Here is a 16,772-nt window from a genome sequence, read left to right as displayed (position 1 = left end):
GGCACCAAAGCCTGACGGAAAGCCGGGGCGGGGACGTCTCCCGGCTACTCCAGGGGCGCGGCGCCGCGGCGGGGACGAGCAGCTCTCTCCGACGTGGAGACAGCCAACCGGGCTGAGGAGGTTCCAGGCGAAGGGCCCGAGGAAGCCCGCGGGACGGGCGCCTCGGCCGCCTCATCTGGGCCTACCGGCCCTGCAGTGCATGCTGGGGGTTGTAGTTGAGTGAGGTTGCACTGTGCAGGGGCGTGGGAGGCCAGTCCTGTTGCGCAGTGACTGGAAAGCACTGGAGCCTCTACATCATCCTCGCTATCACTGCAATTCGTTCTGCCACTACTTCGGCTAAATGTTCACTCTTAACCCTAGATAGATAGGTGAGCAGAGTCCTGCCTGCCCTCGAATGGAAAAACACTATTATTGGGGGACATTAAGTGGACAGGGTCACGTGCTTTCAGAAGCGGAAACTAGGCTGTGTGATACCAAAATACACTCAGCTTCTAGGGGCTGAGCCAGTCTAAGTTCATTAGGCTGGCCTGGGTTCTCACAGCAGGTTAAGCATAGATATTGTGCAAAGACCAAGTCATATATTGAAAAAATAGATTTTTATCTCTGCCTTTGGGTGATTTATGATCTGGTGTGGAAGACAGACCCGTGTAGCCGTGTCTTATCTGCCGTTAAGTGAACTATATCAACAATCATGAAGTCCTTTCTGGCCTTCCATGGGTATTTGTTTCTATGTATACTGCTGACGTGGTTTGCACAAAGAGCCTGCTCTCAGAAGTTGGCGTGAGAGTTCAGTGTTTATACATGGAAAGATATATATGGGCTGCGGATGTAACCGGGAGTACAATGCTTCTCTAGCATAAGCAAGCCCTACATTCCATTTTCCAAGGTGTGTAGGGGAGCAGGTAATGTTTGGGTTATTTTTATCTTTGAGGCTGTGGGTTTTGCTTGCTTGAATTCATTGATCACTGAATTTAATAAAATGTAATATGTGTTGTGCAGAGATGACAAAGTCTGAGGTTGTTTGTTAGTGGTGGTGCAAAGTTTTGATAGACCAAAAGTTGTGTCACACGCTTTTAATCCCAGCACTCGGGAGGCAGAGGCAGGTGGATCACTGAGTTCAAGTACAGCCTGGTCTACAGAGTGAGTTCTAGGACAGCCAGGGCTACCCAGAGAAAATAAAATTAAAACATGCGTGAGTGTAAGTGTGCTGCGTGTGGAGCCCAGAAGAGGGGGTTGGATCCCCTGGAGCTGGAGTTACAGGTGGTTGGGAGCTGCCTGTCTTGCATGTAAGAGTCATGTGATCCTAACAGCTGTACCATCTCTTCAGCCCCAAGCCTTCTATTTCTCTGTCATGGAAACAAACAAGAAGAATCTGCTATGACCAAGAGCTGTGGAAACAGTGACCTTTGGAAGGTGGCATAATAGGTAAGTAGGAAATAGATAATTTGATGATCACAACCCAAATGTATGGCATGTGACTTGCTGTTGTACTGTAATGACTCTGGGACACGTGATCCTTTAGGGCGGGAATAGCTGCACAACTACAATAAGTTTTCTTTAGATTACAATTAAACTTGTTTTATTCTTATAGTTATCATCTAGAACTACAAACATAATTTAAAAGAACCTTTATTTTCATTGACAGTAGAATATAAATTAAGTAAAATTCAGTTATTCACTGTATTATCAAAAGTTCTCCAATTTCCCCATAAACTCATTTTTAAGTATATATTTTAATGGTCAGAACAAGCCCACCAGAATTCTTAATTTACAAATGTTAGACGTTAGAGATTGTGGTTTTTCACACAAGATGACTTATGTGTAGGCGCCTGCATGTGTATCTGTCTGTGTACCACATTTGCCCAGTGCCCATGGAGGTAGACGAGGGTGTTGGAGCCTCTAGAACTGAGGTTCTAGATGGTTGTGAGCTGCCATGTAGGTCCTCTGGAACAGCAGCCAGTGCTAAGCCATCCCGTCTCCCCACCCCCAATTGACATCTTAATATTGTTAAGCTAATTTAAGAGAAAGATTATAAAATTAACTGTAATTACCAGTGTCAGACCTTAGAATAAATTTTCTAAATAAAGACATGTTAATTTTTCACTTCTGTGCTTTGGACTTTTTCTACACACACACACACAGAAAGAGAGAGAGAGAGAGAGAGAGAGAGAGAGAGAGAGAGAGAGAGAGAGAGAGAGATCAAAAGTGTGACTTTCTATAGGTGTCTATTGCTATTTTTCAGTTGTGGTTTAGTTTTTTTTTTTTTTTTTCATTTTTTTTCTTTTTCTTCTTTTGTTCTGAGACAGGGTTTCTCTGTATAACAGCCCTAGCTGTCCTGGAACAAGCTCTATAGACCAGGCTATCTTCGAACTCACAGAGATCCGCTTGCCCCTGCCTCTCAAGTGCTGGGATTAAAGGCGTGTGCCACCACCGCCCGTCATGGTTTTCCATTCTCACCTGATCCCGACCTATCATGTATTCCCTCCCAGGATTTTCTTTTTCTAACACTGGTCCTTGCTGCACCTGGGCTTCTCCGTGACCAATTACTTCATGCACAGCGGCTCCCTCTCTTTGCAGCCGTACTCATTAATAGCAAAGACTCCACCTGGGTTTGCTCCACTCTGGTAATTGTCTAAACTATACTGGTTTAGGACTTTTCCTTTGTAGCTGCCATGAATTGTGTGGAAACACTCTCAGCTTCATGAGCACACGGAAGATGCACAAGGATCAACAGTGACGAGGAAAAGGTCTTTCCTTTTCTCATTGCCTAGGAGAAACAACGGCACAAAACAGAGGCCTCCATGGGTCTGGGGGTCAGTAGCTGAAGCCAGCTTCTCATAAAGCTTTGTGACCTCCTTACTGGGCTGAGAAACAATACGAAATGACAGTTTAGCTTTATTTTTATTTCTGCCCCTCAAATCCACAAACTTCCTCGAGAAGAAAGCTCGCCTGTGGTCCGGACATGGGAAAGAATTTCATGAGCAAATGTTCAGACTGCCAGATTGACTGAAGACATTCCTCTAAGGATCCCATCATTGGGGCCACAAAGGCCTGCTGTTGGGCCAGGTCACTGAACTCCTGGGGTTCAGCTGAGGTTGCAATGAAGCTCTTCAAGGAGAGGTTGGTTGGTTGGTTGATTGGTTGGTTGGGAGGAGCTACATCTAATCTGCACTGCCATGCACCATCCTTCTAGGGCTTCCATTCTCCGAAGAATAGGTTTCCAAAGGAAAACAGGAACTGCGTAGGTCATATAAGGGTCCTCTATCTTAGTCTGTGAAACCACTAGAAATTTTGGCAGGATCAGGTACACAGTAAGTCCATTCAAACTCAAGATATTTAGAGGAACCTGGCAGTATACTGGGATTTAACTGGATGGATGCCAAGCAGGCAAGACTCGAAGTTCTGCTCTTTGCGCTCAAGCTTTTGGCCACTTTGAAGGACAATCATCATCTCTTCCAACCTTCTTTTGAGTCCAAACCACCACTTACCAGTCCATAGGGAGGCCCAGCAGGTCACAGCTGACACCCCACAGCCGCCTGGCTATTGTCTTATTACGAGCTTGGCCAGAGACCCATGCCAACTGGCAATCACTAGAAGGGAAACAGATTTGAACAGAAGGTTAAGAATGGAATTTGTGCTGGTTGATGGTGGCACATGTCTTTATTCCCAGCACTCAGGAGGCAGAGGCAGGTGGATCTTTGTGAGTTCTAGTCTACAGAGCTAGTTACAGGACAGCCAGGGCTACACAAAGAAATCCTGTCTCAAAAAACCAAAAAATTAAAAATGATTAGAATTTGCTTTTTGCCTAGTATAAAGAACATGACAGAAAAACAATCTAGTGTTCACAGGCCCCCCCCAATACTTCACAAGGACAGTCCTGCCCCATTCATTCTCTGATCTTCCTGTTTATTGGCCTCTCTATGTGGTCCTGGCTGGCCTGGAACACTTGTTCTGTGGCCCAGCCTGGCTACAAACTCATGATCCTTTTGACTTGTGCCCTCCCCTGAAATGCTGGGATTATAGGCATATGCCACCACATCCAATCTATTCTCCAGTCTTTCCCCTAAGAAAATATTTCTATCTTCTCCTTATACCATCTCTGAATGCTTTGTCTGTTTTACAGTGTGATCAGTGCCTCCCTGACACCTGGACAGCTCCATCTACTTCAAATGAGGCCACAAAGTCTATCCTTCAAGGCCTAGGACAGTATGCAGGAACTAAGGTCCAGCTATTCGCATTGGCTGCAGAAGGCATCATTACATGAGTAAAGAAGGTTGGGGAACTGCTTTGGAGAAATCCTTTTATACACTGTGAAGATGTGTTGCTGTGGTTGGTTTAATAACGAAGCTGACTGGCCAATAGCCGAACAGGATAAAGTTAGGCAGGAGAGCCAAATTGAGAATGCTGGGAAGGAGAAGGGCAGAGTCAGGAGTCGCCAGCCAGACACAGAGGGAGCAGGAGATGAATGTGCTATGCTAATAATGGTACTGCCATGTGGCAGAGCATAATTAAGGAATACGGATTAGCAACATGTAAGCGTTAGTGATAAGCCTGAGCTATTGGTCAAGCATTTACAATTAATATGTCTCTATGTGGTAATTCGGAAGTGGCTCAAGGGATGGGAAAACTCTGCTTACAGGGAACTAGAACTAGCTCAGTGGTTGAGCACTGCCTGGCATGCTTGAAGCCCTGTCACAAGGGGACCTGGGGAGGGAGGAGAAGAACAAAAAACATAAAAGAGAGTGAGTGAGAGGAAGCCACTTTCATAATATCAAACCACTCTAATAATGGCAATACTACCAATCTTGATGGTTCAGATTCTCAACACTGTTGTGTTAAGGACACAGTCAAACCACAAAAAGGTATTCATATGCTTCTCAGCATTGACATATTCTGCAGGGCAGGTATCCAAACTCTGTACCACCTAGAGAATTCTTTCAAGGACATTTTTTTTCTCTTTTTGGTTTCTCAAGACAGGCTTTCTCAGTAACTATGGAGCCAGGCCTGGAACTCACTCTGTAGACCAGGCTGGCCTCGAACTCACAGAGATCTGCCTGCCTCTGCCTCCCGAGTGCTGGGATAAAGGCGTGCACCACTACTGCCCAGCTCCAAGGACAACTATTTTATCCATTTTAAATTCTCTGCATCTACACATTTTGTGTGTGCATATATGTGTGTAAACACCATTCATGTGCATGTACGTACATGTCATGTGTGTGTTCAAGTATATGGAAGGCAGAGGTTGACGTCTAATATCTTCTTCAATTACCCTCTACTATTTTTAGGACAGGGTCTCTCACTGAACTAAAGGTCACCAGTTCAGCTAGATTGGCTGCCAGCAAGCCTCAGAGATCTTCCCGTCTCTGCCTCCCAGTGCTGAGATTACAGGTGTGTACCACTGCACTTGACTTTGCTGTGGGTGAATGAACATAGGCCCACATGAGATGTGCTAGTTATGTGAGAATCATTTTTTTTTCTTTGGTTTTTCGAGACAGGGTTTCTCTGTGGCTTTGGAGCCTGTCCTGGAACTAGCTCTGTAGACCAGGCTGGTCTCGAACTCACAGAGATCCACCTGCCTCTGCCTCCCGAGCATCATTTTTATCCAATGATCCTGTAAGAAATGCTGGTGGGAACATGAGCTAAATAATTCTGGGCAAACCCAAAGTGTTTCCCAACTGAGCAACTGCCCTATCCCCTCTAGTACATCCTTATGCTGGGATTCTCCTTGTCCTTTGTCCCTGCCTCTGGTTCCCAAATGCTTGGATTACAGGTGTGCACATCTGGTTATTGGACTGACTCTTAAGGAATTTTTCTCATGCTGTGGATATTAATTTTACTTCATTTGACCTAGCAGTGGCCACGCAGATCAGTATCTAGAAATGAGCATTGCAGTCTGTTCTGATAGAGGACTTGGCTATTTAGTGGCTATTCCTTCTGCCTGGTTTTCCTAATCTACTTTCTATCTCTAAGGATTTGCCTGTACTGGATGTTCTAGATAAATGGAATCATATAACTAGAATCTTTTGTGTCTTCTCTCACTTACCATAATGTTTTCAAGTTTCATGCATGCCAAAACATATGTTATTATTTAACTACTTTTTAATTACAAAGACTATGTCATTATATAAACATAGCACCATATACCATGCATAAAATGAATATACTGTTCTGCTTTCTGGCTAAATACTATAAACATTCATATAATTTGTATTATTATTTTCTTGCTTTCATTTTAGTTTTGAGACAGGGCTGGCTGGCGCTTGTGGCAGTCACCCTCTCTCAGCTTTACAAGTGCTGGGATTATAGGTGTGAGCTACAATGTCCCAGCTCTGTTTTTTGGATTTTGTGTTTGTTTTTGAGACAGGTTTTCACTCTGTATTTTGGCTGGCTTTAAACTTGCTAAGTAACCCAGGTGGGCCTTGAACTTATGATCCTCCTGCTTCTGCCTCCTGAATACTTGGATTAAAGACATACACCACCATACTTGACCCATGTAGAAATTTTCATATGGACATTTGTTATAGTTTGTAGTGGGATTTCTGAGCAATGGGGCAACTCTGTGTTTAACTGCAGAGGAACTACCAGGCCTCTCCAAAGTAGCTGTAGCATTTTGCATTCCCACTGGCAGTGTATGATAGTTTTGTTTTCTCCACAGTCATGGACAACACTTGTCTCACTTCTGAGACAGGTGTGTTCCTGGGTTTCACTGGCCAGTTAGTCTACCTTGGCATGTCTCAAGCTAAAGGGAAATCTTGTCGTTCTGTGTCCTTCAAAAGGTGGATGGCGCCAGAAGTTGTTCTCTGGTTTCTACATGTACAGACACACATGCACCATCACAAACACTAACATGTATACAATACACTCAAAAAGCAAATAACAGGGCAGGGAATATAGCAATGACAGAGCACTTGCCTTAACACTGCAAGAGGTTCTGGGTTCCATCCCCAGTACTGAGAAAATAATACAACAAAGTAGAAGGGAATCTACTGATACTATTTCAATCTTGAACATAATAGAGAAATACAGATTAAAAACAAAACAGAAGTTGAGGTCCAAAAAGGGAAGAAAACAGGATTGATGAGAGAGAGAGAGAACATAATTATTACTATAAAGGATGATATAAAAATAAGATCAAACCTAGAAGGTACTACAAAATTATGAATATGTCAATTCTCCTATTAAAAGAAAACTCTTAGCCTCAAAGGGCAAAAGCTATTTTAAGAAATGTACTTAAATTTAAAAAATATTATTATTATTTTTATTTTATATGTATGAGTGTTTATCTGCCTGTATGTCTGTGCACCATGTCCATGCCTAATACCCCTGGTGGCCAGAAGAGGGCATCAGATTCTCTGGAACTAGAGTTCTGGACAGTTGGGTGCTGAGAACAGAATCCAGGTCCTCTGGAATTGCAGCCTGTGCTAGCACAGCCATGTCTCCAACTCTGGAAAATACACTTTATACAAAAGCATATACTATAGCAGACAAACCCAAGTTTTTCCCTTAAGCAATAACAACTCATTTTCAAAGACAGGTACATACCTGAAGTGACTGCCACTTAGGCTCTCAAGACCTTCTGTTAAGGCACAGTACAGGCTCGTCTGGGCTCCCTGTTGAGGGGTCTTGATGAAAAGGAAGAAAAGCTGCCACATCCATCTCATAAATGACGAGTACCGAACCAATTCAGAATTGACTGTTCCAGGGTGGACAGAATATGTTGTTACTCCAGAGCCTGGTGTAGGCAGGTACCATGCAAAGAAGGAAGATAAGACCTGATTTTACCAACTAGCAAAGAGAGCAAGGTATGCAAAGACACATATGACCCCATAGACAAAATCCACACTTCTGGTGACATCACACACACACACTCGCTCCCTCTGATGACATCACACACACACTCTGCTCCCTCTGGCCACATCACACACACACTTGCTCCTTCTTGCGACATCACATACACACACTGTTCCCTCTGAAGACATCACACACACACACACACACACACACACACACACACGCTGCTCCCTCTGGTGACATCACATACATGCTGCTCCCTGTGGTGACATCACACACACACACACACACACACACACACACACAATGACCTCTGGTGATATCACACACACTACTCCCTTGATTTATGCCTGTTGTACAGATTTAGGAGCCAGGTCCAGAGAGGTTTTTCTCTGCTCTAGGACAGCAGAGCCGAGACTCAACATCAAAGCAACTCTTTACAGTTGGCCATCCTTATCTCATCCCTCCTCTTGGGCTTCCATGACCCCATGCCTCTCCCAATGTTCTTAAATCTTCAGGTGTTTTGACTTCGTTCTGGATGTCCTCAGTCGTCACTTTCTACCCAAACACCTAACCTCAGAATCCCATGACTCACTAAACCTAAACCCCTCTCTTACAAATTTATGATGCTCATACTCTTTTTTTTTTTTTTTTTTTTGAGATAGGGTTTATTTGTGTAGCTCTGGATATCCTAGAACTCACTCTGTAGACCAGGCTAGCCTCAAACTCAAGAGATTGGCCTGCCTCCTGAGTGATGGGATTTAAAGGCATGCACCACCATTGCCCGGCTGATGCTCACATTTTAAAATGAGATTTATTTCTATTTTATTTTGTGTATATGTATGTCTTTGTGTGTTTATGCCATGTGTGTGGGTGTATGAAGAGGTGAGAAGATCCCCTGGAGCTGAAGTTACTGGCAGGGACTGAACTTGGATCCTCTGGAAGAGCAGCAAGTGCTCTTAACTGCTGTGTGCTTGCATTTATTTAGAAATCTGCACCCCAAACTGCTCTTCTGAATTTGAATGGGGTAAATTTGTATATATTGTATATTTTCTCTTTTATTTTTAAAAATTATTTTATTGCTATGAGTGTTTTGACTGTATGTATGCACACCACATGTGTATCTGGTACCCAAGGAGTCAGAAGAAAGTATCAGATCTCCTGGAACTAGAATTGTGGGTGGTTAGGCCACTATGTGGCGGCTGAGAACTGATCCTGGGTCCTTTACAAGAGCAACAAGGGTTCTGAACTGCTAAGTCATCTCTCCAGCCCCTTGTGTGACCTCTGGCTGTTAGAGAGATGCCTCCTCCCACGTCCACCACTCCTAGTACATGTTTTATACTAATGTCTGTTATTAAGTTACATTTCACTTATCATGAGGACTGAATGGATTGTGGCAGCAACACATGAGGCAGTCCTCACTGTACCTGGGAGGAACTAAATCTTGGAAATCTCAGTAACTTGCTGCAGGTCACACAGTATTAAGCAGTGGGACCAAGTCTTCAAATTCAAAGTCAGAATTTCCCTGTCCCCAGTCAGCCACCCCCGATAGTCAAGGTGGGCTAAGTAGACTCATGCCCAGTTAGACTCATGGAAGTTGCTCCTGTGCAGGTGATGGACCCTGGGAAAGAGCTCCCATCCTGTGGCTTTTCACTACTTCCCACTGGCGCCTGCCTCCCAGACTGCTCCCTCCCAGACTGCTCCCTCCCAGACTCACCTTTCAGCCTCCTGGCCAGTTCCTGAGTGAAGAGAATGTTGGCCAGTTTGCTGTGGCAATATGCTAGACCTGCACTGTAGAACTTCTCGCCCTGCAGGTTATGGAAGTGGATCCTTCCCAGATGATGTGCCAGGGAGGACACATTGACAACCCTTGATGGGGCTGACTCCTTCAGTTTCCCTAGCAGCAAATGAGTCAAGAGGAAGTGACCTGTTGAGAGAAAGCGGGGCTATCAGACTTGTGCTGAACACAACTTCTCACGTCAGGTGAGAAGCATAGCGGCAAGGAGAGCTCAGCCATGGGAGGCATTAGCAGCCGGGACAGGTGAGAGGGCAGTCAGGATGGAGGCCACCACGGCAACTTTTCATCATAAATTAGAGAGCAAGCCAAAGACACAAGACACCTTTATACAAGGCAGGTCCTGTTTCATCTCCACAGAGCTGGGCGGGCCACTCTCGGAGAGCAGACAGTGGCACACACTCAGGAGGCCGAGGCAGAAGGATCGTGAGCTGGAGGGTAATCTGGGCTACACAGCAAGACCTTGTTCCCAAAACAAATGAGCATGAAGAGCCCATGGCCTCCACCTGATGCTGGCCATAAAGATAAGCAACACGTCCCTCAATCTAATCAAGCTGTACAGATATACCCCCAACAGAAGCCAAATCTGAATTACAGATATAAAGAGTAGGAAGAGGACGTGGAGAGATGGCTTGCTGCCCTTCTAGAAAACCCAAGTCTGGTTCCTAGCACCAATATATGGAGCCTTACAAACCCCTTAACTCTAGCTCCAGGGGATCTGATACTTTCTTTCAGCTCTGTAGACATGTACATACAATTAGCATATACCCCCAGAGAAATACATGTGAGTGTGTATATGTAAGTATGTATGTATGTACATACGTATGTACGTATGTATGTATATATAGTAGATAGAACTTGAAGCCCTCAACTTCTATCTACTTTCAGGCAGTTCTCAACTATTTATTATACATGTATGGTTGATTACAGTCCTGAGCTCCAATGGTTCCAGAGAGAAGGTTCGATCTGACCCCGAATTTTCTGAGAGAGTTTTAGGTTCCCTCTGGCTTTGGATCGAGGGCAGACTTCTCACCCAAGTGGTTGACTCCGATGTGCATCTCAAAGCCGTCTGCCGTCTTCGAGTAGGGGCACATCATCACCCCTGCATTGTTGATGAGAATGTGGAGGTGCTTTTCCTCTGCAGGAAGAGAAGACAGCCATGGCTTTCACAGCTCAGAAACCGTCCTCACAACCCAGGCCTAGGCCTCCACAGAAGGGGAATGAAAGCAGGGAGGCAAGACCCCACTCGTTGCCCCATATACCCTCCTATTATTTTGTGTTGGTTTTATTGTAAGACTCCTTTTAGGCTTCGTTATTGTTTGTTGTTGTTGTAAGACTAGGGCTGACCTCACACACTTTTACACGGCCAAATTCTATTTTCCACCGCAGAATAGTATGTCTGTGCTCTCCAAAAGCTTTTTACTCATTGTCTTGGGGAAATGTTCTGCCCGCCAGAAAGACTTCCAAGCTGAATGGAAAGACACAGATGCCCACAGAAAAAGGATGCTCCATAAGCACCCATAGGTCTAGGATTTGGGCCCCAAGGAAACCTGCCACCTCGCTCTTGTAGTTCATTTCCTTATGTGCATTGTAATTCTTGACTGTAAACTCCTTCAGGTGAAAGTTATTTCCCTTAAGAAGTCTAAATCTGGGTTGGAGAGATAGCTCAGAGGTTAAGAGCATTGACTGCCCTTTCCGGAGGTCCTGAGTTCAATTCCCAACAACCACATGGTGGCTCACAACCATCTGTAATGAGATCTGGTGCCCTCCCTCTTCTGGCCTGCAAGCATGGAGGCTGAACACTGTGTATTTAATAAATAAATAAATCTTTAAAAAAAAAAAAGACGTCTAGATCCCTGGGTGATGAGGGTCAGGCTACTTTTGGTGAAATACCACAACTTTCTAAAACATGTTATTGCATTTATTTATTTGAGTGAGAGAGAATACATGGCATGGAGTTTGTGTGCAGGTCAGAGGACAACTTGTGGGAGTTAGTTCTCTCCTTCCACCACAGGGGTCCTAAAGGCTGAACTCTGGTCAGCAGGCTTGGCAGCAAGCACCTTTACCTGCTGAGCCATTTTGCTGGCCCCACAGGTTTCTAAGTTAAGATGCTACAGTACTTAGTAGAATGACTTCATGACATCAGCTTGGATTCTAATTTCTTGCAGATCCCCACCCTTCCTTCATCTATCCAGATGCTAAGTGTGTGTTTGAATGAGATGTGCCCCATAGATCTCCGACATCTGAATACTCGGTACCTAGCTGGTAGCTTTCTGGAGAGAATTAGGTAGTGTGGCCTTGCTGGAAGAATATGTCACTGGGGACAGGTTTTAGGTTTCAAAAGACTTGTGTCATTCCCAGGACACTTTCTAGGTCCTGCTTGTAGTTCAAGACATGAGCTCAAGCTGTTCCTGCTGCTATGCTTTGCTCTCCCATCATGGCCGCTAGCCTTCTGGAACTCTAAATCCAATTTACTGCTTTCTTTTATAAGTTGACGTGGACATGGTGTCTTATCACAGCAAGAGAAAAATATCCAGTATACCAAGAAAGGGTAAGGGACTTTATTATGGCCCTGAGGTGGTGGCCAGGGTCTTGTTTTTCTTTTTAGTACGTATGCCATAGACAAATGGCTCTCTATGAATCCCAACATTTTATACAGCTCCAGCTCTCAAAGGCCTGAGGCTGCATCACTTCTCTATCCCACCATGGATGTTTATGTCAGACCCTACCAAGCCCAGCCCATATTGAGTGCTGATATTCCTGCTACATTTTTGACTTTAGCTCTTGCTCACTGTTATGGGTTTGGGGCTCTGTGGTGGTCCCCATAGGCTCATATATTTGAATACTTGATCTCTGATTGGTGGAATTCTTCGGGAAAGATTAGGAGGTGTGGTCTTGTTGCAGAAGGTGTGTTATTGGGGGTCAGCTTGGAGATTTCAAAAGTCCTTACCATTCTCAATTAGCTGTTTTTACAGTTCAGGCTATAATCTCTCTCAGCTACTGCTCCCGCACCATGCCTGCCTCCCTGTCGCCATGGTCATAGACTGTAGCCTTCTAGAACTGTGAAACACAAATTAAACACCTTCTTTTATAAGTTGCCTTGGTCATGGTGTCTCACCCTGGCAACAGAAAGGTAACTAAGACAGATTCTTTGTTTCTGCATCCAGAAGCTGTCCCCTTGATCATAATGTGTTGACATAGTGACATAAAGAAAATTAGGTGCCAGTGCTCATAATACAGTCTTTGTCTCCACTTACCAGCTAAGAACTCTTTGGCAAAGGCTCGAATAGACTTGGTATCAGCTAGGTCCAGTTTCCGTACCAAGACTTGACTGTTCCCTGTGGTGGCCTGGATCTCGCTGGCCACCCGTTCCCCCTTTTGCACATCCCGGCAAGCTAAATACACACGGGCTCCTGTCAATCCAATGAAGGGAAAAACTGTTGGCTCTATTTTCAAGTGGTTTGAGAGACTGAACACAGATGCTGAATGTTCCTGATATTTTACAGGACAGTAATTTTTAGCCCTTACTTCACAACAGTGGTATCTGAAGCAAATGAGCAAAGAAAAAAATAGAGATGGTACTTGTTATTTTTTAAGTTTCTCGTTAAGTGCCCATTATATGTAGAGCATCATACTAGATTCAGACCATCATAGGAAATTAACGAGGTGCTTGGAGTGCCCTTAAATTCCAGATCTGGGAAGAAACAATGAGCATGGTCATCACTGTGAGGGGCAAAACATCGACAAGGGCGAGTTGGGAGCAGGTGCACTTGCCTCTTTGGGCCAGGTCTTTAGCAGTCTCTTTCCCAATGCCTGTGTTAGCGCCAGTGACTATGGCCACCTTCCCGGGAAGCTGGACATTAGATGTACACACTCCACTGGACAGCATTTTCCTAGAAACACAGAAAAAGATATCAGTTCTTCAGTATCCTTTCCTGCTGAGCATTCCTGCAACTCCATCTGCCTGCCAGTCCCAAGGCTGAGTTTGCTTTTATTTCTTCAATGTAACTCTTTCATAAGCTTAAGTTGAAAAGTGGCAAGACCAGGCAGATGACTTAGCAGGTCAGCACGCCTGCCTCCAGGCTGTCGACATCAGTCCAGACTCCAGGACCTACATGATGGAAAGTGAGACTCCTGAAAGTTGTCCTCTGACTCCACATGTACGCCATGGGACACACATGTGCACCCACCCCAACATACAATGAATATCCATATATACACAATAAATAAATGTTAAAAAAATGGAAAATAAAGAAGACAGCCATCTACTCATAAGCCAGATACAATCTTACCATTTAGGAGATAGAAGAATTGAGTTTGAGGCCAGCCTGGGCTACTAAGCAACTGTCTCAAAAAGGGAAACAAACAAAAATTTTATGCTCTTGTTTAAGGACAAAAAGTGATAGCATTTTAAAGACAAAAGTTAGATCTGGCTGGGCAAGGAACGGCACACCTTTGATCCCAGCACTTGGGAGACAAGGGGGGGATCTCTATGAGTTCAAGGCCAGCCTGATCTACAAAGTGAGTTCCAGGACAGCTAGGGTGATTTAGAGAGATGCTGCCTCTAAAAACTAAACTAAAGTTCTATCTGCTCCCTTAAGAACAAGACCTGGGTGAGTGAGTGAGTGGTCAGGCCCCAGACTTCAGTTTCAGTTGCCCATCCTGCATTTTTGGCTTAGGAAATCACAAGACTCAACCAAGCAGAAGAAACGCGGTCTTTGCCTGCCAATCTGTGACAAATGGCATTTTATAATCTTGAGAACGGCTAATCCAATTCAAAGAGTAGAAATCATTAGCTTATGAATCTAGGTCAACAATAAGAAAAAGATAACACATTCACACATTTAAGAATGGGAGAGGGGCTGGAGAGATGGCTTAGTGTTTAAGAGCACTGACTGCCCTTCCAGAGGACTGGGTTCAATTCCCAGCACAGACATGGTGGCTCACAGCTGTAGCTTATGGTCATATCTGGAACTCCAGTTCCAGAGGACCTGAAACCCTCATTCAGGCATACATGCAGGCAAAACACCAGTGCACATAAAATAAAAATAAATTAATTATACTTATAAAGGCCCAGGTATGGTGGTGCATGCCTTTTAAAGAATGGGACAAGGGTTAGGGATTTAGCTTGGGGTAAAAGTATGTACTTAGCATGTGCAAAGCCGCGTGTTTGATTACTAAGGTCCCACATTAATAACAGAATGACAACAGAACAGAGTGACGCAGACAAGAGCGAGGGTCTCTAGCTTGTTTGTCTTGGTCCTATGCTGTATGCTCTGCAGCCTTTCCAACTGGATGCAGCACAAACACAACCTCAGATTTTTCTTTTCTCTACAATCTTGGGACTAAAGGCATCTGTTAACTTAAGAGGTGTGGTTTTTTTTAATATTTATTTATTTGTTTTTATTATGTATACAGTATTCTTTCTGCAGGTCTCATTACAGATGGTTGTGAGCCACCATGTGGTTGCTGGGAATTGAACTCAGGACCTTTGGGAGAGCAGGCAATGCTCTTAACCGCTGAGCCGTCTCTCCAGCCCAAGAGGTGTGTTTTGAAAGAGCATCTCAACCTTTTTCATTGAACTTGTTTCCATAGAATTGCAAGCCGTTCAGTTCCATAGAACTAAAGCTATTGCTTAAGGCAAACTAACTCCTGGTGCCAGCTGAACCTCTGTGCTCAGGGATCAGGGCTCTGTCTTTCACAACCCTTCAAACTGAGCTTCAACACCGACAAGTCCTGGGGACCTGTATTGCTTCTCTCTCCGTTATCAGCAAAAACAAAAGAGACAGTCAGCTATGAAAACCCAGCTCTGGCCCCACTCCCACAAGCTCCAGCGGGGATAATAAAGTCCTTAGAGTGGACTGTTCTGAGAAACATCTCGCTGGACAGAGTTCCGGTTCAAGATTCTCTGTGGATATGAAGATCTGGTGGTAGAAAGAAACCCATGATTTCGTCAGAGTCCAAGGGCCACGTGTGCCTACTACATGTGGGAGCAGGGAGTATTAGAGAGAAGGCCACCAGGGAGAGAAAGAGATGTAGAAACAGAGGGAAGCTGAACCTAAGAAATCATTTACTATGGCAAGAAATAACAGGAGGATCGGGCATAGCCTCAGGTCCAATAGGAACTACAGCCAAGTTGCCAGAAAGAAGAGGGCGTTTATTACTGGTTTTCCGTCACTCCTGGTGACTTACTCAGAACCAATCAGTTGTCTGCCCCTAGTGTAGCCGGCCGCTCATTTCTCTGGCGGTATGTGGCCAGTTTTGAGCTGTTCTGACACACCTGGCTAAGAGACCCTGTCGCCTTCTTTCATTCCGTCCTTCCTCTCCCGGTCCTTAGGAGTCTATTTCATGCAAACACACACACACACACACCCCTGCTCCTACGGCAAAAGAAAGCAATCTCCCCCTTTGAATTCCCTCCTTTAACACCATCACGGAGGGGGGGGGGGGACAGCGTTGAGGGGCTGCACCCCACGTTAGGGTCTGAAGCCCGCCATGCTCTCGGGCTTCCCCCCAGCCAGAAGCGGGTGGTGCTAGAGAAAGGTAGGCCAGAAGGAGCAAAGCAGGATGCTGGGGGGACTGGGAGCCCTCTCACGACCACTTGGAGTCTGGCGTATCGCCATTCTCACACCAGGGCACCAGGATCTCGCCTGCAGTCCACTGAACTCCAGATCTCGGCTATCGAAAGGACTCCTTGGGGGAGTTTTCCTAGTCTTTTTTTTTTTTTTTTGGAGGGGGGGCTGGGTCGGGAGGGAGGATAAGTTTCAGTGGGGGTTCTTGACCTCTCAAAAAGACCTGGCAAGAAAAAGCAATACATTCGCACAGACCTGATTTTTGGCGTGGCCAGGTAGAGGATGAAGGGAAGACAAAGGAGCAGCAGGAAGACAACCATCTCAGCAGCGCCGTAGCACAGTGGAGGTTGATGCTCCTAAGCGGCTGGCCAACTATGGCTTCTCTTTCCTAGACACACCCCGATTCAATAGCAACCGACTGAGAGCAAAGCTCCCTGGGAAATGTAGTCCAGGATTTGGTGGCCGCCTGGCGGTTTACTTTCAGGAAGATGCTTCCTAGCTCTGTGAGAAGTTGACTAACACAATACAGGAGAGGCAGTATCCAATGGCCTAGACCCTGTAGGATCATTGAACCAGTCCTTCTGCCGCCCTATGGCCACTAATGATTCTTTAGA

At 45.1% G+C, this 16,772-nt stretch overlaps 1 protein-coding gene and 1 long non-coding RNA gene across 2 annotated transcripts; one reads left to right on the top strand and one right to left on the bottom strand.

The window, feature by feature from the left end:
* Window positions 1-93: 93 nt before the first annotated feature.
* LOC126511399 (uncharacterized) lies at window positions 94-7,522 on the top strand. The gene is made up of 3 exons (XR_007594690.1): window positions 94-368; window positions 1,328-1,425; window positions 4,124-7,522. It is a non-coding gene; the product is annotated as an uncharacterized lncRNA (long non-coding RNA).
* Rdh11 (retinol dehydrogenase 11) lies at window positions 2,814-16,539 on the bottom strand. Its single transcript, XM_050158516.1, has 8 exons — window positions 16,414-16,539; window positions 13,361-13,479; window positions 12,844-12,999; window positions 10,620-10,724; window positions 9,509-9,718; window positions 7,543-7,732; window positions 3,489-3,590; window positions 2,814-3,282 (listed from the first exon to the last, which is right to left on the bottom strand). Exons 1-8 carry the CDS (start codon window positions 16,476-16,478, stop codon window positions 3,267-3,269), a joined length of 963 nt encoding a protein of 320 aa, XP_050014473.1. The 5' UTR covers window positions 16,479-16,539; the 3' UTR covers window positions 2,814-3,266.
* Between the last annotated feature and the right edge of the window lie 233 nt (window positions 16,540-16,772).

The sequence above is a fragment of the Alexandromys fortis genome, unplaced genomic scaffold, assembly GCF_014885135.2.
Source record: "Alexandromys fortis isolate MF-2015 unplaced genomic scaffold, M_Fortis_MF-2015_v1.1 scaffold_99, whole genome shotgun sequence".
NCBI classification, from domain to species: Eukaryota; Metazoa; Chordata; class Mammalia; order Rodentia; family Cricetidae; genus Alexandromys; species Alexandromys fortis.
The sequence above is the reverse complement of the archived record's forward strand: the minus strand, read 5'-3'. Positions and strand labels throughout refer to the sequence as shown.